This window comes from Gobius niger (assembly GCF_951799975.1).
Source record: "Gobius niger genome assembly, chromosome: 12".
In the NCBI taxonomy this organism is placed as follows: Eukaryota; Metazoa; Chordata; class Actinopteri; order Gobiiformes; family Gobiidae; genus Gobius; species Gobius niger.
In genome coordinates this window covers 8,251,960-8,278,638 of record NC_136863.1, presented here as the reverse complement: position 1 = coordinate 8,278,638, position 26,679 = coordinate 8,251,960, and the positions used below count along the sequence as shown (strand labels likewise).

The window sequence follows — 26,679 nt, the reverse complement described above, 5'->3', positions numbered from 1 at the left end:
AACATCACACAAAACGGGTTACCTCGTGTGAACCCCATGTTCTGTCTGTGGTCCTGTAGCTTCCTGTTAGCGCCAGCAGAGGGCGCCAACGCGAAACCGACGCAATACGCTAAATAAACACTATTTCTCTTCTGCTTTTTTTTCCCATGCTTCATAGCGCATGACTCTGAGCAAAACAAGTTTCTCCACCTTTGGTTATTTTTGGCAAGTTTTGCACGCGACCTTGGGGCTTTTTTACTCCAGTTCAAGGTTAGTAATGTATGGCTGCAACATTGCCTTAGTTATTTGAATGATAATAATGGAAATGAGGGATTTCACATTTCTGAATTTAGTGTAAAGGTATGGCTAGCTTTCTTCTCACAACACCATCATTACTGTAGAGTTTCTTCTACTCCTTTGCCAACTTGAACCCCCAATTCCAATAAACTAGCTTCCCCTCTAGTCCACAAGTAAAAATGTGAATGTCATAAAAGTTGTCTGTAAAGCCCTGCAGCCTTTCCCAAGGAGAAGGAAGATTTACATGGGATCAAGTGAGATAAGCCACTCATTCATATTTTTGGAGCCATGAGCATGTTTGCATGTTGTGATGTGTATCCTGTAATCTGTAACCTGCCTATGCAAAGAAAGTGTCTCTCTCTCTCTGCCTCTCTCTCTCTCTGACGGAGGACAACACCTACCTGATCTGACAACAAGAGGCATTTCCCCAAGACTTTGCTGCTGACTCTGTCCCGAAGAGGAAGTTGGAGCTGACTGGCTGCTGACAGTAAAGACCAAGCCGAGCCAGACGAGCTACAACGTCCACAACTTTTACCAGCAGCTGCAGCAAACATGAGCAGGTAAACGGACTTTTAACTTATGCAATACTTGTGGCAGCCGGCTCCATGTTCAAGCTGCTATTCCTAAATGTTATTACCACAGTGTGCACGAGAAGCCACATTACACATCCCCAAATGACTGTGAGAGTTGCACTTTTTTGCAAACACAGCCTAAAAGAGAAACACAGCAGCCCTAAAATATGCAAAGGTTGAGCTTTAGTCATGATTTCCCTAATTTAGTTTCATTTTGGGCTTGTTTTAAGTCTTTGTTCTGACACAATGAGTGGAAAAAAACTATTTTTGTTTAAAGCTACACCACGTAGAATTTTACCCAATATATAAAATTGAAGAGATATATTCACCATTGAAAAAGAAACCCACTTTGCTGTGAGCGGTGCACCTCTCCTCAGAAATGACTGTAACTTTACCGGGAGTGGGTTCGTCTGCAGCTCGTTTCTGTCCCTGTGTTTCCCAATGAGCCATGATGAATAGACGGTATCGAGGAAAACATGTTAAAATGGCATCTTGATATTAGGTGTTGCAAATCTAATCAGGTTTTGTATCTGAAAAATCACAATTATAAACACAAGAAGAGGCACAAGAAGTTCACTTGTATCTGGATGTACAAAATATTATGGCTAAGTTATGATTGTTTGGTCTATCTAAAGGCTCTTGTTTCAGTGACAAAGTGGAGCTCAGACAATTGTTGCCTCAAACATGAACTTGACTTGAAAACTACCATCTTCATTTTATTATAGAGGCGAGAATAAAAAGAACTGACCCAGGTCTTAGGGTTTGAGCTCAACCAGTGACAGTGTTTTGACAGATTGTTGTTTATCAGAATTGGAAGCATTTTTGTGGCATGTGGACACTGCACTAACTGCCCCCAAACAGTTTATTTCCATTTGGATGAAGCAGATGATGATTATATTTTGGAAATCGACGGAAAGGGCAGGGAGAGCATTTATCTGTATGGTGCTTTTTAAGGCTGCAACGACGCGTCGACGTCGTCGACGTCGTCGATTACGTAAATACGTCGACGCCGTTTTTGTGCGTCGACGCGTCGCTTGTTTACATATCACTTCCAGCGTGGCTGCGCGTAATGCAAACGCTGCGACCGAGGGGGAAAAAGCACGACAAAAGTCGTCAAAAGTGTGGGAGTATTTCCAGAAACGGCCTAATAATGTTGTTGTTTGCACACTGTGTCGAGCGGAAATGTCATATCACAGCAGCACAACTAACCTGGCTAACGCCAGACTGCTGTGTGCACTCCAATCATTTCCAACTGCAATATCACTTGTGACTTTAGTCTGGCGTTAGCCAGGCTACAGCACAACGGCTATGAACGAACATGTGAAACGAAAACACCCGCGGCCGCAAGGGCCCCGCATCTCAGTCAAACTACGGTGTTGTTTCACTGATTAATCAACGCGTTGTTACGGTGACAGGCTCTTCCAGCGCGCACTCACTCTCCGCCTACTTTGCCGCATATAAAACCAAAACGGAGCAGTCTGGTGAAGTGAATGAGCAGGAGAGACCGACCGCCTTCCCCGTCTCTCCCAACACGCGAGTAGGCTACTTCTCCGCTCGTGCCCCGCTCGGCTGTCTGTCTCCCGGTGCTCGCTTCGCCTCATGCGTGGCTCCTCCGCGGCTGCATCACGTCCCCGTGTCCCGGGCGCTGTTCTCATGTTTTCTCTGCGCGGACTCGGGGCATCGGCCACACACTCATTTAAACTCTCTTGTTGTTGTGTCTAGCGGAGAATCAGGACAGTAGTTTGATGATAGACGAGAGTAAAGCCGAGTCCGTGGCCTTTTTGTCTCAAAGAGGAGTTGAATCCACATGGTTCTCACGAGCACAGTAACTTACAGTAACTCTGGTTCTCTGAATGTGCACAGTCTATAACGAATTGGGCGACTCACAGGGTAATTCTCAGTGGTCAGACAGAAATAACCGTCAGGTGCAGGTTTCAGTTAGTTTTAAATCAGCGGTTCCCAAACTGTGGGTCAGGGCCAGAAGTGAGAGAATGGGCCCATTTGCCATTTACTATTTTAAAAAGTGGGGAAAATAGACTAGTAGTAAATAAATATATAAAAGCCATGCCATTTGGACACATCAATGTTTTTTTCTTCATTTTAAATGAAAAAATAATCGGTAACATGAAAAATAATCGATAGATTAATCGAAAAAATAATCGATAGATTAATCGATTAATCGAAAAAATAATCGATAGATTAATCGATAGAAAAATAATCGTTAGTTGCAGCCTTAGTGCTTTTTACATTAATCTAAATGATTTATGGAGGCGTGGCTTGCAATCCTCGCCATCGGACCCACCAATCATTCACTCACGTCCCAACCATTTTCATAATAGGCAGACAACCGTGTGGACCGGTCGAAGCAGAATCCAAACTGCTAACCTTTGGATCTGTGGACAGAGGCTGTAGTGCAGGTGAAGGCAGCTTTGCTCAGTGAGGGGCTGATTTTCTTCATCGTCAAATGACCAAAAGGCCGGACCGTCCAACTGTGGCCAAAGTAAAGCATCACTTTCTACAACAAAATATGTCAGTGTTGAACATCAGATATGGGTGTTCTGCTTAGACATTTTAAAGTGAACGCTGAAATATAACAAGAAATAAAAAGACAATTAATGTAGTATCTTGTCAAGTCTTGTTATGGCATCATTTAAAGAGCATAGATGCAAGTTGGTCCTTTTATACTCACTACTGCCACCTCAGGTCTCACGTGTAACTGCAGTCTCTATATTAAGCTCGTGCATGACGGCACTTCAGTCCCGAAGTAACAACTTTTTGAGTGACAGTGCAGGATTTTAGAAGCAGTTGTGGTGAACAAGTCTGGGCTCATTCTACACATTAGGACATGGCTGGAACATATAAGGGGAGGAAAATACTTAGTTTTAACATTTTAAAACTCCGTATAGTCCCTTTAATACAAAGAAATAATGACACCATTTTTGTTTAAACCCCCCGCCTGAACCGATTGTCTCCAGTCTGGCTTCATCCAAATCAAAAAGCTTCTTAACTGGAGAGCAACAGGGTAATGCCTCATTTGAAAGCTAAGACCTACAAAAGTGATTGTAGCTTTGTTGTCACATAGTCGCCACGTTTTTGTCATATTTTTGAAGCGTTTTTGTTATTGTCTCTTCTTTAACACTTTTTCTGTCATGTTTTTGTCACTTTTGTTGCTTTTGCATTGCTTTTTGTGTTGCTTTTTTGTTGTGTACTTATGGCGTTTTTGTGGCTTTTTTGTTGCTTTTTCATTGCTATTTTTCATTCCTTATTTGTGGTGTTTTTGTCACGTTTTTGTCACTTCTTTGTTGCTTTTCTAATGCTTTTTTGTTTCGTTTTCATACTCATTTTTAACACTATTTTGATGCTTTTTTTAAGCTTTTAGATTTGGGTAAAGCCAAACTGGAGAACATGTGCTTGGTTCAGGTGGGGGGTGGGAGGTTAAATAAATTGTATGTATGTAAAGTGCTGAAATAGTTAAAATATGGCAATTATATTGGATTCAAGACGAATATTGTAACTTTCTTTCGCAGCTCTGTGCAGCTCTAACCACAGAGCCACTGTCACACAGTACATTTTACTCCTGGTCAATTATAATATTATTTTGAAATAACAGTAAATACGTTACTCTTCTCACTGTGAGTGAATCTGCAAAGGGGAAAAATCTAAAAATAAAGGCTAAGTTGTTTGATTTCATTATTTATTTATGTTAACATTTGCCCAATATTTTATGTTTTATTGATGTCACTCCTATTATTAAATCCTATCATGAACTGAAATCATGAAACTACTGCAGGACTGGGCTGTGTAGGACTGAGCTAGAACCTGGTAGAGGTTTTTCTTCTACTTTCAGAACACTTCTCCATCTTAAGGTTGCCTTGGCTTTGCCTCAGCCTCGGTACAAAATCAAAAACACCATCTTCCCAAGACTATAAGGAAACACAGCACAATAACTCAGGTATTTCTGCTTGAGCAAAACAACAACAAAAGTACAAAATAAGACACACATTTCTGCGGTCATTGTTCTTTCCCGTAATTTCACAATCTGCCACAAGAGAAACGTCCTCTCCCGAGTGTACAGTCATTTGCTTATTTACTCGGTTCTGGTTTTATGACCGTTTTCTCACGCAACAACGCTCTCTTTTCATCTGGGTTTTGGGGGCGGGGCCAGTCGACAGGACACAAGAGCTTTTGCAGAGTTTTAGTATTGACCTTCTCGGTAAAATAGAGTAAAATAAAAAAGAAAAGCCACATTTTGGAGATGGCACTGTCAAAATGTCGACGTGGAAACTGAATTATATCTTGCAAAATGCTCCAAAATCCTTGCTCCAAATCACAGCATTAAGACAATAAATTAGGGATTAGTCCTCGTTTTTTTCTGTTGAAATATGACTTTAAGTTTGCAGTAGCATTTTGTCACGTCTTTCTTTGAACCTTCTCAGTATTGCAGAAATGTCCTGTTTGGAAGAGCAGACATAACGGCGCCAGCTCTTCAGTGTGGACTTGAACCAACATTTTCATCTGCAAACAATATTGCAGAATAACTCAAATTGTTTCCCTAAAATGATACAGTGGTTCATATGAAATTTGTTTTTGTCCTCCAGAATATTGACAAAGCAGACATTTGTAGAGAAAAGACCGGCCTGTACGTATAATTGTAAAGCCTTTTTATCGATCATGAGCTATAGCAGGTCAGTAGTTGTTGACATTAAAGGGATATTTCAGGATTTTTGACACAGGGCCTCATTTCCTAGTTACCCAGAGTGTTGCTGATTTTTGGAGATTTTTTTTTGTAATTCATGCAGTTCTTATATTTGAAGAGTTCCGTGGCGCTAGGCTAGTGCAAGGCTAGCGCATTTCTATGGTATCAGCTAGCCTGCATTAAAAACAGTCTGACCCGCTCCACAGTGCACCTGAGGCAAATCACTTACAACACCAGACTAACCATATAAATGTCTGTGTCGATAGAGTAATTTTAACCATTTTGCATTTAAAATACCTTATATTTGAGCAGCATCAGCTTCGTGGTTGTATAAGCTACACAGCGGGGGAGTGATCTGCTAGAAAATAGTTCCTCAAAATGCGGTCATTCATGTGATGCAAGGTCAGTTATAATCCAGTTGAAAAAATTGGGAGGCTGGAGTGCTACTCGGATGTAAAAAGTTGTATAAGTTTAGTCTTTTGGGTGCTCTTCAGTGCAGGGATCCGTTTCAGCAAAAAATCAAACAAACTGAGGCACTCCAAAGGTAGAAATATTAAAAAGCCTTTATTTAAACATGGCTGTTATATTCCAAAAAGGATTCTATCGATTTGCTTCAGGTGCACTGTGGAGTTCGTAAGACTGTTTTTAATGCAGGCTAGCTGATACCATAGAAATGCGCTAGCCTAGCACCACGTATAACTCTTCAAATATAACAACTGCATGAATTACAAAACAAATATCTCCAGAAACCAGCAACACTGGATAACTAGGAAATGAGGCCCTATGTCAAAATATCCTGAAATATCCCTTTAAGTAAGGCATTTAAGTTTGATCTAGACACAGTGCACGGTGGCAGAGCGCTTGTGCTTCACAGCAAGAGGGTCCTGGGTTTGACTCCCACCTGGACGGGGTCTTTCTGTGTGGAGTTTGCATGTTCTCCCCGTGTCTGTGTAGGTTTCCTCCGGGTACTCTGGTTTCCCCAATACGAAAAGCATGTATAATAGGCCAGGATGAATGTGGGATGACGGATGGGAATTAGCCCATGCACTGTCCTGACCAAACAAACAAATAAATAAATAAAAATACATAATCTTAGTTGGCGTTTATTCCAATTCGGTCTATTCTTTTTTTGTAATTTTTTTATTGAACACATATTGGAAAACACACAAAAAAGAAATTAACAAAACAAACTCATACATAAAATAGACAAACACAGTTATAAAAAAAATAAAAAAATAAAAAAAAATAGATAAATTAAAATAAAATAAAGCGGCCATCTTTCAGAGGGGTCACGTGACATGTAAGATCAATTCTGTTTATTCTTGATCCACATTTGCTTTGTCAGATCTCAGTATTTGGATGGGAGACCGATTGGGAAACACCAAGAAACCTAGGGGGAATTTAGTGAGTGAGTGGTGGTGGTCAGAGGGGCAGATGGCACAGACTGGTTGTCTCACTTCTGTCAGTCTACCCCAGGGCAGCTGTGGCTACAACAGTCGCTTACCATCAACGAGTATGGAGTGAATGAATAATGCAATGTAAAGTGTCTTTGAGTGTCCAGAAAAGCGCTATATGAAACCAATGCATTAGTATAATTATTATTATAGGCATGGTCGTATTTCGAAGGTCAACTATATCAGGGCTTCCTGTAAATGTTGGTATTTAATATATTCTTGATTAAAAACAGTGTATTTTGGAAGATTAGTCCAAAATATTCAAATAAACATCACAAGATATTACATGTTTTGAACCGTATAAGTGCTGATCACATTTCACAGTGAAGGGTCCCCAGCAGTGGATTTGGTGATGGTAATTAGTGTGAAATATATTATTATTATCATTTATTAGAACCACTGACCTAGATAAAAGTGTTGTATCAATAGGAGCAGTAGCAGTTGTTGTTATGTCGCCAAAGCAATAATCATACTAGCTTTACTTGTTGTGTTTTTGGAGAAATGCCAGTATTTCCACCCCTGGGTAAAATATTTCAGTCGACCCACAAAGTTTGCATTGAGCTCAGACCTGGCTCTAGACTCTTGTTTACTCTTTTAGCTCGCAGAGGTGAAGCATGTAATTTTAACTCCGGTTAAAGAGATGTACTTACGCTCTGCAACGTTATTCCAGCCACACCTTCTTAGATTAATGCATGTTGGGACATAATTATGATCGATGGAGGACGACATTTCGCAGCTACTTCCCATTATTAAAAATGAAGTACTTACTAGTACAACAACCATAGGGTTTATACTGACAGCAGCAAGTCATTTTCAATGCCATTTTAATGTTTGAACACATTTTTATTGCCACAAATGCAAAAAATGAATGAATTTGCTCCAGTGAAAACCACCCGGCAATAGTGTTCTAGGGTTAAGCAAGAAGGAATGTACAATTTCAGTCAAAACTGCAGTTAACCTCTTAAGTCCCGCTTCTACAGTGCACATTTTGTCCAGTCTCCTCATTTGAAAGCTAAGACCTGCAAAACTGATTTAAACTGTTCTTTTTCCTGGCATTGCTGCTTTTTTGTCACATTTCTGTCGCTTTCTCCTCGCTTTTGTTGTCATGTTTTTGTCGTTGTTTCTTTTGTTTTCATCTTCATTTTTGCGTTTTTATCTCACTTTTTTGGCACTATTTCAAGATGCTTTTATTTGGGTTATGTCAAACTGGAGAGAATAAGCTGGGTTTAGGCGGGAGTTAAGAGGTTAAAAATAAAGCGATGTTGCAACTACTTCTAGTGTTACAATCAGTGTGAGAACTGAAAACAAAGCCAGGACTGAACTAGGACTAGAGCTTAAGTTGGGTGAAGCTCGGACTGATCTAGGAGGACTTACCCGCCTCCGCCTCCTCATAAAGGCCCATCTTTGTTCCTTTCTGTAACCACCCATTTTGCACAACTATCCCAAACACTAATCCAAACCATACGCAGCACCACAGACTTTTGCCAGAGTCTCAAACTCGAGCCTGAACTTGATCCAGGGTCAAACCAGGACAGTCGAACAATGCAGATTGAAACAAGAGCCTTCGATTACTTCCTTCTCAGGTTTTTTCTTCATTTCTTTTATTGGTAAAGCAATAAAAACACGTTATTGTTTTTACCAACAACAACATGGACATTTTTCTTCTCACTTGGACAAACATGCAGCTCACAGGGGACCCGTCTCTAGATTTGAGCCAGGATGTTGGAATATAAAACAATAGAATGTTTCTCCATAGATTTATGTGGGAACTTCAAAGGACATTTTCTCAACATATCCACTTAAGGCAGGGGTGTCCAAACTTTTTTTCATGGGGGGCCGCATATTGAAGCGTACATGGGGTGAAGGGCCGTAGATCAGTAGTTAGTGCCGCAAAACCTTTGACCCGCAAAGGTTTAAATTGTGCCCCACACCTCTATTTAAGCTTAAAACCTTCATGCCAGCTCTGTCTCAGAATAAAATGTTAGTTGTTAGGTTAGAATTGTATAGAATTATTACATTTCAAATAAAAAGGTCCATCTCTGGTGATGTGTACCGATACAGCAAGAGGCCGAGGGCCACCATAAATTGGTCTGAGGGCCGCATTTAGGACTGTTAGGACTGGGACTTTCAGTAAGCTTCTACAATGTCAAAACATCCAGTGTTGATCGTAGTGATGATGGGAGAGTGTGACCACTGCGCAAAGCCTTCTCCAGCACATCCCAAAGATTCTCAATGAGGTTAAGATCTGAACTCTGTGGTGACAATCTGTGTGAAAATGTGAGTCCGATGAATCCGGACATTGTCGTCTTGGAATCAGGGAAGAAGATGGACCTGGTTATTCAGGATGTTCCGGTTGTCAGCTGATCTCATTCTTTGGACTAACTGCAGCAACACCAGGTCATAACAGTTAATTACATCCAAGTGGCAACTTTTTTTTGGTCGGCCTGATTTTTTCCAGCTTTGAGCCCCAACAAACAACACATATTTCAAAGACAAAAATAGATATCCAAAATATCCTTTACAAAACATGTATTTCATTATGTCAAAAAATAAAATTCAGAAATTTAAACCTGGCTCTATTCATTATTTAGATTTCAATACCACAATCATTGACAATTGTGACAACTTTTTTAATGCTTAAAGGGGCTATAGGGGGTTAAAAAATGTAAAAAAACATTATGTATTTTCCTCCACCTACATTTTCCAGCAATGTCCTAATGTGCAGAATGAGCTCTGTCACTCATAAAGGTGTTAATTCGGGTCTGAAGTGCCGTCATGCACAAGCTTAATATAGAAGCTGCAGTTACGCATAAGACCTGAGGTGGCAGTAGTGAGTCTAAAAATGACCAACTTGCATCTAGCCCCTTTAAAATGCTTTTTTGCTAATATGAAAATATTAAATGACTAAAAACTTGCTGTAATGTTTTCCCCTTATTCTGTGACTTGGCAATAATCTACAGCAGTGTTTCTCAACGGGTGGGTCGAGACCCAAAAGGACCCCTTTTTAGTGGGTCGTGAGCCTAAAATATTTCTTTCAATATTTATCTCCTGGAAATTACTATTAAATTACTATTGAAATTACTATTAATATCTATTAAAGCAGTACTAAGTAACGTGTTTACCTTAATAAATCCTTTTCGTGGTCCCTGTGGGGGTAATACGAGTGTTTATGGGATGATTAGAGGGTCTTTCATCTCCCCCGGGTGTCTCTGGCCAGAAAACTTGACTGCCACCGGTCCGGAGAAAGCAATACACACTAATGGAATCACGAAGAAGAAGCAAACATGCGAACGGGCAAAGCTAACTGCGAGCTAGCGTCACTTTAAACAGTATTTACAGCCAAGTTTGAGTGAAAAAAAATATTTCCATTGTATAATTGGATGCACAGTAACCCTCTGTCCCTTTCCTCTCAATATGTACATAATTTCTCAGGCTGAATTCAAAATGTTTTAAAGATTTTGAATAGAATGACAAAACTATTGATTCCTTAATCAGCTCTTTTTGCTATGTAAAGAGACAACCTGTGCTCATGCTTTAACATTTGTCCGGACCTTGGACATACGTCGAGGGTTATGAAAGAAAAGTTTGCGGACCTTGAGCTGATTTAGTTGGGGACCCCTGGTTTAGACCTTAGCTTTCAAAGGTAGCGTTTCATTGGCCCATAGGCTGCAAGCTCTCAAGTGCAGAAGATTTGGGTAAAGCTGAACTGGAGAAAATGAGCTTGGTTAATGTGAAGCTTAAGGGGTTAAACTTCCCCTTCTCCATGCGCACTGTGTTTAATTATCCGATGTGGCTGGCGTTTCGACACTAAATTATACTGTCCTGGCGTGGAGCAGTTTTTAATTTCTTCACTGGAACAAATAAGGGCCGTGGCTGCAGTGGGAACATCACATGCAGATGGTCCACTGTATCTCATTATCCAGGATCCCGCTGCGAATTCAGTTTAGTGGAAATGTTTACAACTATTCCGGTGCAATTATGAGCATTCCTAACGTTACAAGTTCTCCAGTAAAAAAAAAAACACAGACGTCAAGAAAAATCACCAACGTTTTGCCTTCACCAGTGTTGAGAAAGGGATCAGATGTATTGTGGTATTGATTTGTCTGATGTTTACTGATGCTTATGTGTCTGGCTAAGCTGGCAAAGCTTAACAGTGGAAACAAGCTGCAGGGGTAAACAGACTAGAGACAGAAATGTAGTGTTTTCCAGCTTGCTTTTCTGCAAACCACTATACAGTTTGTTCACTTTTTCCTTGTTTTTGTGCTGTGATTACTGCAAGTACTAAAAAGTCTTAAAGGGATATTTCAGGATTTTTGACATAGGGCCTCATTTCCTAGTTATCCAGAGTGTTGCTGATTTCTGGAGATATTTTTTTTTGTAGTTCATGCAGTTTGTATGTTTGAAGAGTTTCGTGGCACTAGGCTAGTGGCAAGGCTAGCGCATTTCTATGGTATCAGCTAGCCTGCATTAAAAACAGTCTGACAGTGCACCTGAGGCAAATCACTTAAAACACCAGACTAATGATATACTGTAAATGTCTGTGTCAATAGAATCATTTTAACCATTTTGCATTTAAAATACCTTATATTTGAGCAGCATCAGCTTCGTGGTTGTATAAGCTACGCGGCGGCGGAGTGATCTGCTAGAAAATAGTCCCTCAAAATGCGATCATTCATGTGATGCAAGGTCAGTTTGACACAGACATTTCTATGGTTAGTCTGGCGTTATAAGTGATTTGCCTCAGGTGTTCTGTGGAGCGGGTCGACTGTTTTTAAAGCAGGCTAGCTGATACCATAGAAATGCGCTAGCCTTGCCACTAGCCTAGCGCCACGAAACTCTTCAAACATACAAACTGCATGAACTACAAAAAAAAAAAAATCTCCAGAAATCAGCAACACTCTGGATAACTAGGAAATGATTATGCCTGAAATATCCCTTTAAAAGAGCAGTGAAACGGTTAAATGGCTATAGTTTAGAAACCTGCTTTTATCGACACAGTCACCCTTTGATATTTGGGACCTTTGAGTTTGTCCAATGCGAAAACAAAAAGGTTAAAAATCCTCAATGACGTTTGTCCACTTGGTTCGAGAGGGTGAAGTCCAGTCGTGTGTAAATCACCCCCGAGGTCAGGAAGGAACAAGCGACCCCGATGGTTTGTTTGTTAGAAATGAGTCGGGAACATATGATTTAATTTGAAATGTCTTCCTTAATTCGATGAAAGCTCAGACTGTTGTGGCTCGGGAGAACAAGGCAAAGTCGGCCGCTGCCTTGCTTTTTGGTTGTTCTCCTGAGGCAAACTACCGTCCAACTTTGAGTACAGTGTGTTCTTTCTTTGCACGCGAGAGTAAACATGAGGTAACGCACAAAAACAAAGACACGACCAGAGCCCGGGTTATGATTTGGAAGGGACGCCTGGGGTTAAACCTAAAATGTAAAATATGCACAAAAAATGCTAAAAGTCCTCGAGCTTATCTTAACTGAACATTGAGCAAGATCTGGAGAGGGTTCATCAGCCCCCAAGTCACTCTTAACCTTAAAGCCACACCGCGTAATATTCTTCTCATTAAATACAATTGAATTACAAGCATTTATTTTATGACATATATTTTCATCATTGAAAAATACCTCATAAATGCACAAATAAACATGTGCTTTTGCTGTGAGCGGCTCAGCTCTCCTAAGACATGACTGTAGCTTTAGCGGGAGTGTGGACGTCTCCAGCTCGTTTCCATGGAGATGTGATTAGAGTCAGCACAATTTTCTCATCCAAATCCATTCTTTGATCACCCACTGCAGAAAAAAGCATTTTCAGTGTCAAGCTGATCATTGGGAACATGTTTTGTATTGATGGCAACAGTATAGACCGAAATGTTACGCAGTGTGCCTTTAAAGGTGCATCATGCAACTTTTTTGTGGGAAAAAAAGTTGATATTTGTGTATATTTCACCTTGTAGTGACTCAGCAGCTGCATGAGAGGTCAGCATGGCGCCTTTACTTCTGATCACAGTGGTCCCTTTAACGCTCCAGGATTAATTGTATTGTAGGTTTTTCTGGTGAGACGGTCCGTCACAAGTGAAAACCTTCCAAACAATTGATCCTGGAGCGTCCTGTGATATGAAGTCACATAAAAAGTTGCATAATGCACCTTTAAAACCTATGGCATAATTGCACACAAGAGATAAATCATATTCTCCAACATTACATGCTGTAAGATTGTAATAACTTTTTGTTTTTGATCTTCTGGTGCTTGGTTTCAAGTCGTTGGTCCTGTTTTAACTGTTATATCCCATCGGATTATAGCTTTTAAGTCCATACATCATTATTGTATCATTTCAGATACAAGGGCTGAGAGCAGGGCTGCACAATGTCGATAAGGGTTTGTTTTCTGCAGTGGTGGAAAGAAACAAAGGAAAAGTACAAGTAAAAAGTACAAATTATAGGTACTTTTAAGTCAATTTTTTGATGAGTACTTTTTACTTTTACTTCACTACATTTTAGTGAAGTAAAAGTAAAAGACTTGGTTTCGTGGTTTACTCCTTTAGACCTTGTTTAGATCAGGTTTAGACCCAGTTTAGTCCAGGTTTAGACCAGGTTTAGTTCCTGTTTTTGACCTGAGTTAGGGGTTTACTCGTTTAGACCTGGTTGTATTCAAATGATTAAAAAAAAAAACTCCTGCACACTTAACTCTTAAATACTCTTACTTTTTACTTACAAAGTACATTTTATATTCCATACTTTTACTGAAGAACAAATTGTATTAGATGCTTTTACTTTTACTTAAGTACATTTTTGGTCCTGTATCTGCACTTTTACTTAAGTAAGAATATTGAGTACTTCTTCCACCACTGATTATCTGTTCGTTATAGGCGGCGCAATATCAATAACGAGAAGAAGCAACAATATCCAACATCACTGCAGACGGAGATTGCTGTTGGGAACACCAAATACGACATTTTGATTTAAAAATGTGCAAAAGTTTAATTTTAGTCACGATTTTCCTCATTTAGTTCCGTTTGAGAACACTTTTTGGTCATACATCCACACAGATCAAACAGTTACAGTATGTGCTACAACAGTTCACAGGTTCCTGCTTTTGGACTTGCTTTATTGCTCTTTAAGGTTGACATATTGTTGCTAAAATTTAAAAGAACGTACTGTGAACACATCACCGAGGCAGTCACTGATTATCACATTTCTTGGTCAACATGGTATAATGGTGTCTGTGCAGGTGCCTGATCCACAAGTCGGAGGTGCAGAGCTTCGTCGAGCGCTGCATGACGGCAGTGGGGACCAAGCCTCACCACGCTCAGAGTCTGGCCGAGGTCCTGGTGGAGGGCGACCACCGGGGGCACTACAGCCACGGGCTCAACCGCATGGGTCAGTTGCCTGTGTTCAATAATGAGTTATATAGAGGCAAAAAAGGTTTCAACGGAAAGTCCACCAGCATGTTCTGGCCTTCTGGGCCCGTCCCTGTTTCAGAGCATGGTGTCCTGCACTGGTCAGCTCCTCCACCTCTTCTATTCCTCTTCTTCTTCTTCTTCTTCTTCTTCTATTCCTCCTGTGCAGCTCCCTCTGCTCCACAACAGTCTTTCACCATCTTCCGGAGAGAGCTTAGCAGACAAATATAATCTGTCTTATTCTCCAGTGAACGAAGATTAGCCAGAACAATAATAAGGAAGGAAGATTTGTGTGGCTTAGCTTTGAGTCTTTCCTGGATACCTCCTCGCTTGTCCCTTTTTTGTTTTTTGTGACGCCTCCACTTTGCTGCAGGTGTGGGGGGCTCTCAGTGCATCTTCGATGTTTCAGAAGAAGACATTTGTGGGTCTCAAATGTCTAAAGCTCACAAGCAGTTTGTTTACTTAAAAAAAATTCAACCTGGATAGACTCAAACAGACAAAAGCAGCGATTAGGAAGATTTATTGACATGTATATTAGTTTTGGCGATCAGACCCTGGCGGTAGACATCGATGTATGAAAGTCAGTATGGATAAACAGCTTGTAGTTAGGGATGCCTTCGCCCGGAGCCTGGACACTGGTGGTGGTGTGGAAGACCCGTGAAGCCGCAGCAGGTAGAAGCCGTGGATGGAAGAGGCGGAGATGGGGTGGGGGCGGGTCGCAGCGCAGCTGGGAAGCGAACGAACCATGATTGCTGGGGCTTAAAAGCAGGACCGAGGCCGATGATTGGCTGCTATGGAGGTGTGGCTCTTACGCTGATGGCTGAGGTGGAGGTGTGGCCCTCTCGGAATCGATCATTGGCTGGAGGTATGTGATGCTGAAAATCGTCTCCCAGGTTGAATTAACGCCTAGGCTTCATAAGAAAGAAAAGCAGGGTCCTTGGTCCTCTGCTAATAAAATCCACCAAACCTCACAAAAACACAGTAAAGATGTACAAAAGTATCCAGTAAAACACAACTGTACCAACTTTATCTTTTCTCCCAGGGCTCTTAATATATATAAAACCCACATGTTTCCATTCATTCTTCAACTACTAAAGTGCTCCATTATTTTATTTCCTAGATTATGTTGCCTCATAGAATCCAGAAGTGTTCTAGGAATTTTTAAGCCCATCAACAAAAATCTAAATCTACACTTGAAATTTGCAATTAAGCATTTCCCCCCAAACTGTACAATGCTGTGGACTTTACTTTTTTGTGATCTTCTCGCTGTCAGACATGTACGTGAAGGACATCAAGTCGGGCATCTGCGCCAAAGACGGGGAGCCGGTGGTGGAGAAGGAGAGTGCGGCCACGGCTCTGGTCGACGGGCAGAACCTGCTGGGTCCGGTGGTCGGCAACTTCTGCATGAACCTGGCCCTGAAGAAGGCCAAAGAAGTGGGCATCGGCTGGGTCGTGGCGCGGGGTAATACCAAAGATCGAAATCACGATACGTCAAGTCACAGAAAGCACAAATTATCATCTTTTATGCCATATCGGCTCCAGAAATGTCACCATTTGTGTGTACTACTACTGTGTAATACTAAAAAGCCCGATTTGAATGGCCTCAATTAAATCACTTATCAACTCATAGACCTTTTCAAACATGTCCAGAAATGCTTCTTATTCTTATGAGTTTAGGATAAGAAGCGGTTTCTAAAAATAGTTCTGCTCCTGAACATACAGTGGGAGGAAAAAGTGAGTGCATCGTGTGGAATTTCTTACATTTCTGCTTAAATTGGTCACTAAATGTGGTCTGATCTTTATTAACCACAGTGAACACACAACATCATGTGAGGAGGAAAAATCCTTGTCAAAACCTTGTCCCCACTGTGAAGTACAGGGAGACTCATGGTGTGGGGCTGTTTTGTTGCCTCAGGGCCTGGACAACCTGCTATCATCAATAGAAGAATTTATTCACAAGTTTATGAAGATATTTTGCAGAAAAAAATGAGACTTTCACAACAGCACGTGAGTAAGTGAGTCTGTAGTTGCAGATTAGACGCTCTCAACGATCAGGATGAATCTTGGATCATTCTTCTTTACAAAACTGCTGCAGTTCAGTGAGATTCAGGCGGTGTACTTACTTATTCCTCCCTGTCCTATGAACGTCTACATGTTGAGGCCAATAAAAACATGATAAAATCTAAATGTTTGGGTGGTATTAGTTAAAGCAGACACTGTTTAATCATTCTTGTGATTTTAATAAAGATCGGACCACATTTAGTGACCAATTTAGGCAGAAATGTAAGAAATTCCACACAGTGTATTCACTTTTTCCTCCCACTGTATCAAATGAGTCTTCTCATGTTAAGTTTGATCTCTAGTTTAACTCTCTTCTTTGTTTTGTTGTGTTCTTGAGCAAGACACTTCACCCTGGCTACAGAAAATCTCATGGAATTTATTCATTTTGGTAAAAAAGAGGCCAGCACACTTACAGTACAGTTTATACTATGGCTGTTATTGGTTACAGTGCACATCTAGGCAGCAATTAAACCATTAAAAGTCTTCACGTTTAAGGGCCCAAATGAAGGCCTTAAATGTCATTAAAAAATGGATTAAGACAGGGAATGGACTGGATTCCAACTGGCATTAAATCAATATAGATCAAATTATTTAATGCTCAACTATTGTTAGGGTCTAAAGCCTGCAGTTTTGGCTGAAATTTTACACATTTGTTTGTGCAAAAGTTGCCTGTTGTATTCAATTCACTTTTAAGTAGCAACATTTCCCCCCATTCCTCTGTTTGATGGGATGTTCCCAAATTATAAATGAAAGTGTTTGAGTTTGCGGTATTAAACATGTATATTTAAAGAGTAAAGTCACATTATAAAGCATTAAATAGGAGTTGCTGCTTCCTTATAAACAATAATGTAGTCAAAGAGCATCACAATGAGAACTGACAAAAGACACAATTGTTTATAGGAAGTACATACTAGGCTTCTATGTATAGTGTGTTCAGAAGAGCCACAGTTACTTCAATCATTTACTGCAGTTGTCAGACTGTACATAGGATTAGTGAATATCTTTTCATGAAACAGGCCGAGCCGGTTTGACTTGACTCATCTTTACTGGAACGCCAGAAGCTAAAGAAGTCACAATGCATTTCAGTGCACTGTGAGGACTGATGTTAACCCCTACATTACTGAAATATGTAAATAAATGAAGTTGTATTGACCACTGTGACCACTGAGCAATAACAATACGTCACTAATGCAGTAAAAGGTTGAAAATTCAGGTGCACTTGTTTATGTTCGACCACTCTGATAATTTCTGACTTAACAAGTGATAATCACCAGTTTGTGCAGCGTTCAAAGGCATTTGTCCATGTCGGAGCTTGCCTGGAACGAAGCATAAGGAAGCAAGCAACAAAAAAAAGGCATCAGCTAAACGATCAATGTTCTTCTGCAGGATCCAATCACTATGGAATTGCTGGTTACTACTCAATGCAGGCTCTCAAAGAAAACATGATTGTGAGTAAAGAAGAATTGTTGTGTATATAATACTATGCTGGTTAGAATTGACATTGATATAGAACAAAAATACTTATACTGCTTTTATACTTTTTGTTTTTAGGGAATGTCTTTCACAAACACGTCTCCACTGGTCGTCCCCACACGCGGCAAAGAGGTACGTTTTTTAAGAAATATAAATGAAAATATTAACAATGTAGTCACGTGTATTGTTTCCAGGGTTTCCACACGGCATTAAAAAGTCATCAACATAATTTTGGTAAAATGCCTTAAATTTCATTTAATTATATTGAAACAAGCATCAAATCTAAATTTATTGGAAAACCATGATATCAACAATTTTATCTGTATAACTTCATTGAAAACACCAAAATAAGGTCTAAAGCACAATCAGTTGCAGTTTTGGCTGAAATGTATCAATTCTTTTTGCTAAAAAGTACAGTATATGGAATGTGGGCTGATTTTTTTCTGTATTTTTTGCATTAAAATAAAGTATTTGGGCATGAAAAATGGCATTAAAAAGCATTCCATTTGACTTGCTCATGCCTGTATAAGGCCTGTGTTTCACTTAAGAAAAATACAGCTTATAAAAATGGTTTTGATCAACGTTCTTTTCAAATATTGGTCGTCTATGAGCTCAAGTAGTTAATGAGTTATAGCGAGTGCTTTAAGTATCAGCTGCCGTCAAAGCAGCGCCTGCTTTGTGACAACATTTGAATAGATTGTGTCGTGTGGAAGTGGCTAAACCACAACCACATTGGCACTGTCTTGTAAAACTGGTTTCCTTTTACAGAATTAAAGAAAAGAGCACCTCCTCTTGTTTTGATCAGATCACGACAACTAATATGTTCCCAGTTTTGTCAGTCAGTGCAGTATTTTATTTTTATTTACTTTAAAATGCCTGTAATCCTTGCTATCAATTTAAAAGATGTCCCTTTCTCATTTGTTTTGCTTGGAAAAACAATATAGTGTAGCTTGTACAGAAAATAACTTGGGTCTGGTTTGGAATATGATGCGACCCATTGCCAAGGCCAGATTTATGCAGGGGCTTGCAGGGGCTACGCCCAGGGGCCCAGCAGGGTGAAGGGCCCCTGGGCATAAGGAGAAAAGAGTTCCCTCTCTCTTTACAGACTCCCTCACATGTAAGGCTTAATCAGATGACTTTGTACCCGAGACTAAACCAAGACTAAACTAGGTCTGAGCCATTTTCATTGAGTTGACACTGGGAAAAAATATGTACCTATTGGTCTGTTAAAATGCATGAGAATGCACCAAATTTCACCATTAAAATAAAAAAATATCTGTGGGAGGACCTCCCTTTTAAATATGTCCCCACCAGTCTGGCAGTGGCAACGGTTCTTCAGACAGGGCCATGGAGCTCAAATTGGGGTCATTGTGTTTCACTGCTTTTTCCCCCCACAAATTTGTCATATTTTTAACTAGTACTATGTTTAAGAAGTTGCTTCTGCATGTTCAAATAAAAAAAGAAATGTTGTTATTCTTTTCATTGTAGAGAGAGAGAGAAATCCGACAGACAGACGTACAGTGTATGGGTGGCCCTGAAAATTTTTTAGCCCCTGGGCCCATCTATCCATCCATTTTTTTTCCACTTAATCCGGGGCCGGGTTGCGGGGACAGCAGTCTCAGCAGAGATGCCCGGCGACTCTACTCCGAGCTCCTCCCGGGTAACTGAGCTCCTCACCCGATCTCGAAGGGTGCGCCCAGCCACCCTGCGAAGGAAACTAATTTCGGCCGCTTGTATTCGCGATCTTGTCCTTTCGATCGGTAAATCGAGAGCTTTGTCCCGACTCAGCTCCCTCTTCACCACAACTGTCCGATACAGCGACCGCATCACTGCTGACGCCGCACCGATCCGTCTGTCGATCTCACACTCCATCCGTCCCTCACTCATGAACAAGACCCTGAGATACTTGAACTCCTCCACTTGAGGCCCCTGGGCCCATTTTACTTAAATCCGGCCCTGCCCATCGCCATCCCAAGTAAAGAAGCTTTCATATTTAAAGCTTTAACTTTAATAGTTGCCAAAAAGAGACTAATTTCATCAACGAAGACACTTTAAAAAAAATATTTATCTTGCTTACAGAGCACAAAACTAATACTCTTTGTTTGTGTGTTTAGTGCACGCTGGGCACAAACCCCATCAGCGTGGCGGCTCCTGCCAACGACGGCGACAGCTTCGTCCTGGACATGGCCACCTCTGCAGTGGCTCTGGGAAAGGTAGGACTTTCACCAGTTTGATGAAAACTCAAACTGCATCTAAAGCTCTCTTTAGACGCTGTGTATAATAGATAGCATTGCAGACAGTACAGCCTTAGAGTGCATATGACACATTTGACACCATTTTTGCTAAAACATAATTAACACAATTATATTTAAGATTGTACCCAGCAAGCCTAGACCTGACCAACTGCAGCAACCCCAGATCAGAACAGATAGATAGTCAAAACCAGGTGGTGACTTTTTTTCCTCTTGCTTAGAAGAAAAAAAAAATCAAGCACAGTGATTCGCTTGGAGACTTAACTAAACACTGCATAAAACGAAATTCACAAACCAAAGCTAGGACTTCTAACAGATACTCAAGGACATGTACTTGATTAGCTGTAAATGCATCGCTCACGTCACTAAAGATGAACTCATGACTTTATATGTTCAGGTTGAGCTGCACCAGCGCAGAGGAGACGAGATCCCGATCGGTTGGGGTCTTGACAAGAACGGTAAAATGACCTCTGACCCCTCGAAGGTCCGGGAGGGAGGGGGACTGGTGCCCATCGGAGGCAGCGAGGCCACAGGTGAGACAAACAAACATTACATAAGATGAGACTTCAGTGATGTCAGAGCGGAGACATTCTCTTAAAAACACAGCAGTGAACATTTTGTCTGCAGCGTTGACGTGTTAGAGAAATATTTGCAAGAGAATGTTGTTTTTTTGTGAGTTTGTGAAGGGTTAAAGTTCAACTGTAGGCACATAACCTACACATAACATCACCTTTACATGAAGACAGATGGCTTTCTTCCCACAGTAAAATGTCTAAAATTAACTCGGCGCCTCACTGGACTAAACCAAGATCTAGGAATAACGCTTGTAAAATATTCACCGACTGTAACTGTAAGATAATGGCTGTAGTGGAAAAAAAGGCACTGCAGGTGAGGACACAAGCAGAAGTGTCACTATACATGTCATTCTTCATTTGAAAGCTAAGATCCTTTAGAATTCAGCCGTTCAGCTTTAGGAAGTAGGAGGGAATACCTTCATGTTCAGGTTTTAGCGACAGGATCTGGCAACCAAGAGTAAATACAGTAAATCTACATTACAACTGTTGTCTGTAAAAGCAAAGCAAACATGTTTACCACATATTTGGGGACACAAATCATGTTTATGAAATATTTAGAAAAAAACTTACATTGTGTTACTTTTAAGTAGATAAATTGTGAGAAAAATAGAAAAACTTGTTTGTCAAGTTCTACATATACATTAAATCAGTCAAGGTGCTTCAAAAATAAAAGCAAGAATGATCTTTAAAGTACATACACTGACAAAAGGAATTATTTAAAAATATAATGATAATAAACAATCATTATGAAATGAAATCAAAAGCATAAAGGGCAGATAAAATACATTCTGTCACCTTCACAACAGAACTGATTTGAGCCCAGATTTAGATAACACTTTATAATAACTAAACCTTATTAAGCCTTTATAAATGATGAGTTAGCAGTTATTTAATCATGAACGATGCATTAGTTAAGTGTGACTAACACTTAATAACTACTTAATAAAGGAATAAGTCAAGTATTAATTATTCATTATGAGTTAGGTATTAAATGTAGTAGTAAAGTAGTTGTTAAGTGTTAAAGTAGTAGTGGTAGTGTTAACTAATGAATTGTTCACAATGAATTAAATGTTAACTCATCATTTATTAAGGCTAAATAAGGTGTAGTTATTATAAAGTGTTGCCACTTAATTACTTTATTAAAAGTACAGATATTACAGGTCAAGTATTAATCCAATAGAAATAAAAGTTGCTCAGACAAAGCTGGGGCACCTGATTTCTCCTGTTCAAATTGTGACATTTTTAGTATTGACCCAAACTATCACAATCCCTCCTGCACATCCGAATTGTTCAAGCAAAATTATTATATGCAGGTTTCACGCCCGTGAACACCGCTGAGCGATGGCAAAGTGAAGCAGAGGGAACTGAACTACTTTAGATTATACTATATACTATACTATTATATTCTATTTTCCATCACTCAATAAAGATTAAGGTGAAGACAATGCAGGTGTTGCCTGTTTTTTGAAACATACTCTGAGGTGGCAAAAATAAATTCACTATAAAGTCAGGTACTCCAGCTTTAAGAAGGTAAAGATACTTAATCAAAGTAGAAAGTATTTGGAGTATTAACTTTGAGGTTTCAAAAATATGAAGATTGCGTCCAACTTAATCACATGCATAGCAACATGACAAGGACAAACCTTCTTCGCATTAAGTCAGTACAATAAGTGATACAAAACATGCACAGCGGTTAGTGCTTGCAACTAAGAAGAAACAAGATCCTTTCTGTGTGGAGTTTGCATGTTCTCTTCATATCTGCGCAGGTTTCCTCCGGGTGCTCACAAAACAAATGCAATCTCTTAGTAAACACAGTCTTTATTAAACAGCAAATAGAAATATACCCTGGGCATCACAAGTCCTCATATTCTCCTACATGTAGTAAAATAAACGTTTTACTTTGGTGCCTTTTTAGAAATGTCATAGAGAAAGTACTGTATATTTATGTTTCAAATTGAAGTAAGAAAAAGGTAAAAAGTAAAAGGTGAAAGGTAAAATTACTGCTCAAGTAAAGCAGATCCTCTCTCTAAGTTTGCTCAGTTCCTGACCTCCTCTGCTCGTGGCTGTGTGTTTCTCCAGGAGGCTACAAAGGCTACGGTCTGGGGATGATGGTGGAGGTTTTCTGTGGCATTTTGGCCGGAGCCGCGTACAGCAACAACGTCCGCCAGTGGAAGGTCACAGATAAAGTCGCCAACCTGGTACGTGCATGGACTGGACCTCCGGGGCTTTTATCTTCCCGCCTAATGCAGCAGTTAAAGCCGCACTGTGTGACATTTAACCCAATAAATTACAAAACATGCTTGATTTTGATAACCCGGCATTGTCTGTGTCTGGCTTTGGAGCTTTGGTTTATTTGCTTAAATTACAGAGACTGGATGACGTCAGTGGACAAATCGTGCACGCATTATGTTCCTTTCAGTTTGTGCCTTGCCGATAAGAGTTTTTTTGCACATCGGAGGTGAAGGTTGATCGATAACTATGAGCTCAGTCCTGTTTGAAGTGGGTCACCTCTCTCTCTCTCTGTTCGTCTGTGCTTTCAGGGTCAATGTTTTGTGGCAATAAACCCAGAGAACTTCGCTCCCGGGTTCACTGGCAGGATGTCCGACCTGATGTCCATCCAGAGGAACTTGGACCCTGTGAGTGACACTGTCAAATATCTATTGCAATTATCTGGGACTTACGTTTGATGATAAAATCAGGTAAACATAGAATGAACATAAGATGCAATCAAAGACTCCCCATAATGCATAAACTAACAATATTCACACTTAAAGGGACTATTTCATGCTATTTTAGCCATTCCAAAGTAAACTATAGGCATTTATGTGACATATTGTACCTCTACCACTATGGAGAACTCATTTTTATGTATTTTCTGGGGGTATTTCACCAACCTGGAATCGCTTGGATTCAGTTAACTCTGCCCCTCTCTCCAAGTTGATCCATGCAACATGACAGCAATAAGTGCAGTGGCTTCACAATGCAGTTAAAAGGAGTTGACTTTGTGCAACACAGCTTCATAAATGGCTAGCAAACACACGCTAACACGTGTTTGGATTTACTTTACTGCTCTGGCCGCTCCATCGGGTGTTTTTATGAAGTTAATCTGCTTTGGATCTGGCCATGGTTCGCCAAGCCATATGTGAAGTGACAAACTTATTCTGGCTGGTTAGTCGCTGAATCCCGGAGAGAAATTCCAACTTCTGACAAGTGGACTCTTCTTCAGAAAGGGTGAAGAAAGTCCTGCACCTCTCGCAGCCAGACATGCATTTTTGCCGACACATTATTGTTAGGTAAGAAAAAAAGAACAGGCCAAGAGGAGCCATTCAGTGGATTTTTCATGATATATACTAGGGCTGGGACGATCCACTTTTGTCATGATCCGATACGTATAACGATACTCAGGGGCCAATCCGATACGATTGCAATATAATAAGTAATTATGATAAGTAATATGTTTATTGTGCTGGAAAACAGTGTGAGTGTGTGATAAAAATGCCTCCAAACACAAGTATTGAAAGTATTGTGACACTTGATAAAGTATCGATATTGCAGCAAAAAAAATTTGCGATCCAAGTCCGATCCGATATTTTGTCCAAGCCCTATAATATATACCTTTAAAAAACGGAAAATCATCACTAAAATAAAAGCTACAGTAGCGACTAAAGTCATCAGTCTTTAGTTTCACACCCTCCATTCCAAGATACAGGACTCTCACAGTTAAATCCCTCCGGCCAAACAGTCTGTAAATCAATCCGTTCTGTTGATGCTCATGTTTTGTCACTGTAGTGTGCAGAGGTCTAAACCAGTGCTTCCCAACTAGGGGTACGGGGACCGGAGCACTTAGCTGGGGGTACTGGGAATTACTTCAGATTAAATAAAGGTGAAACTGAGTAGAGTTTCAATATTACCTTCAAATCAAACATAATTGAATTTGAAAGTATTTTAGCTTCATTTTGAATACAACTCTCGACTAATGACTAATAAATCAAGGATTATATTGATAATAATATAATGGCTAACACTTATATAACGCTTTTAATGCCTGTGTTCACATTCATTCAGAATCGTGCAGCCAGACAGTTTACAGGCTCATTCTTCAGTACAAGTCATTCCTCTAACCCTGGTCTCCTCTGACGCAGTCCGACCCAGACGCTCCGGTGTTGATACCTGGAGACCCAGAGAGGACGAACATGAAGAAGTGTGAGGACATGGACGGCATCCCGTACCACCTGAACGTGGTCAACTGCATGGTGAGTTCATAAATGATCAAAACGAAAACAGAATGGACGAGATGCTATGCAGATGTTATAGCTTTCAACTCCTCTAATCGGACCTGAGGCTTCCTATTGCTTAATAAAATACTTACAGTCGCTCTAAAAATACAAATACAACTTCTAGCACCACTCTTACAACAACTTCATATAATTCACTTCTGTAAATACTGGTAATTTACACTTTTTAATCATCTCTTTAACTCTTAAATCTCATTTGAGCATTACTAAGTTACAGTAGTCATATTACTTCACTTACAGTACCAGGTGTAGTAACATTATATACACTACATTCTAGTAAACCTGTCTGTTTTTGAGTTGCCCCCTAGGGTTGAAGTCTAGTAGGCTATTACATAGTTTCGTCAGATGCAATAACAATAGGTGGAACTCAGAAATTGCATTGATTTCTGTAATTCAACTTAAAGCAGTACTAAGTAACTTGTTTACCTCAATAAATCCTTTCCGTAGTCCCTCTAATACAAGTGTTAATGGAATGATCGGGGGGTCTTTCATCTCCCCCGATGTCTCTGGCCAGAAAACCACGTTTGCGACTTTGCTGCCTATGGGTCGGAGTCACCAATACACGCTAATGGAATCACGAAGAAGAAGCTAACAGGCTAATGGGCAAAGCTAACTGTGGGCTAGCGCCACTTAAACAGTATTTACAGCCAAGTTTGAGTGGAAAAAAAAAGATCTCCATTGTGTAATTGGATGTACAATATCCCTCTCTCCCTTTGTCTTTTCTGTCAGCGTAGTATTTACTCTCCAAGACAATTAATGAGTAAAAAAACGCAACATGCTACGACACCTGCTGTGGGGCATGAGTTACTTAGTACTGCTTTAAACTGTGAAACTAATATAGACTCATTACATGCAAAGTTTCCAAGTTTCAGCTGTAAACATCAGTAGCTTGAAATTAGCCATTGCAAATCTCTGTTGTATTTTAAAGCCACATCGTGTAACATTTTACTCAATAAATAGAATACAGTATAAGAATTTATTTTTATTACACACATTACTTATATTGTTGAAACATGCATTTATAAACTAAGCATGAAAAAATACACATGTGTTAGCTGTGAGCGTTGCATCTCTCCTTGAACCGGACTTGTAACTAGGAGTGGGTACATATCCAGCGTGTTGCCATGGAGATGTTGACTAAACACAGTCAAACATGAGATCTAAATAGGTTAGGTCCTCATCCGAATCCATGCTTTGATTACCCACTGCAAAAATAGCATTTTTTGAGGGGCACGTTTTGTTGTGGCGACAGTGTATCCAAAAAGTTACGCAGTGTGCCTTTAAGTTTTCTGTTTGTGTCTGTTCCAGAACAAATGCGCTACAGAGAATGGAGTGAAACAACTGCTACCCGTCGACAGACTCATCCCCGAATGAACCAACACCCCGAATAAACCGAGACCAATTTAAACGCACAACATTTCAGTCATCCACTTTTAGATCATTTTAATTGTTTTATTTTTTATAACGAATGTGATTAACAAAGGTCAAGCCACATTGTTGCATTTGTTGCTCAGAAACAGAAGTTACTTTTTCTATTTTGTTTACATCTCTGCCGTGAGTTTCAGGGACCGTCACATTATCTTTTTTACTCTTAGTGCCTTGTTCAATAAAAGTGACTGATGACGACG

At 40.1% G+C, this 26,679-nt stretch overlaps 1 protein-coding gene across 1 annotated transcript; it reads left to right on the top strand.

The window, feature by feature from the left end:
- The first annotated feature begins 502 nt into the window (after positions 1 to 502).
- On the top strand, positions 503 to 26,679 carry LOC306971011 (putative oxidoreductase YjmC). Its single transcript, XM_079567137.1, has 11 exons — positions 503 to 836; positions 14,227 to 14,375; positions 15,669 to 15,857; positions 17,843 to 17,904; positions 18,008 to 18,061; positions 20,044 to 20,142; positions 20,579 to 20,714; positions 22,836 to 22,954; positions 23,297 to 23,392; positions 24,899 to 25,009; positions 26,360 to 26,679. Exons 1-11 carry the CDS (start codon positions 829 to 831, stop codon positions 26,423 to 26,425), a joined length of 1,089 nt encoding a protein of 362 aa, XP_079423263.1. The 5' UTR covers positions 503 to 828; the 3' UTR covers positions 26,426 to 26,679.

Coding starts and splice junctions, on each gene's coding strand:
- LOC306971011 (XM_079567137.1), top strand. Junction 20,715..22,835: donor CGGAGGCAGCGAGGCCACAG/GTGAGACAAACA, acceptor GTGTTTCTCCAG/GAGGCTACAAAGGCTACGGT. Junction 22,955..23,296: donor CAGATAAAGTCGCCAACCTG/GTACGTGCATGG, acceptor CTGTGCTTTCAG/GGTCAATGTTTTGTGGCAAT.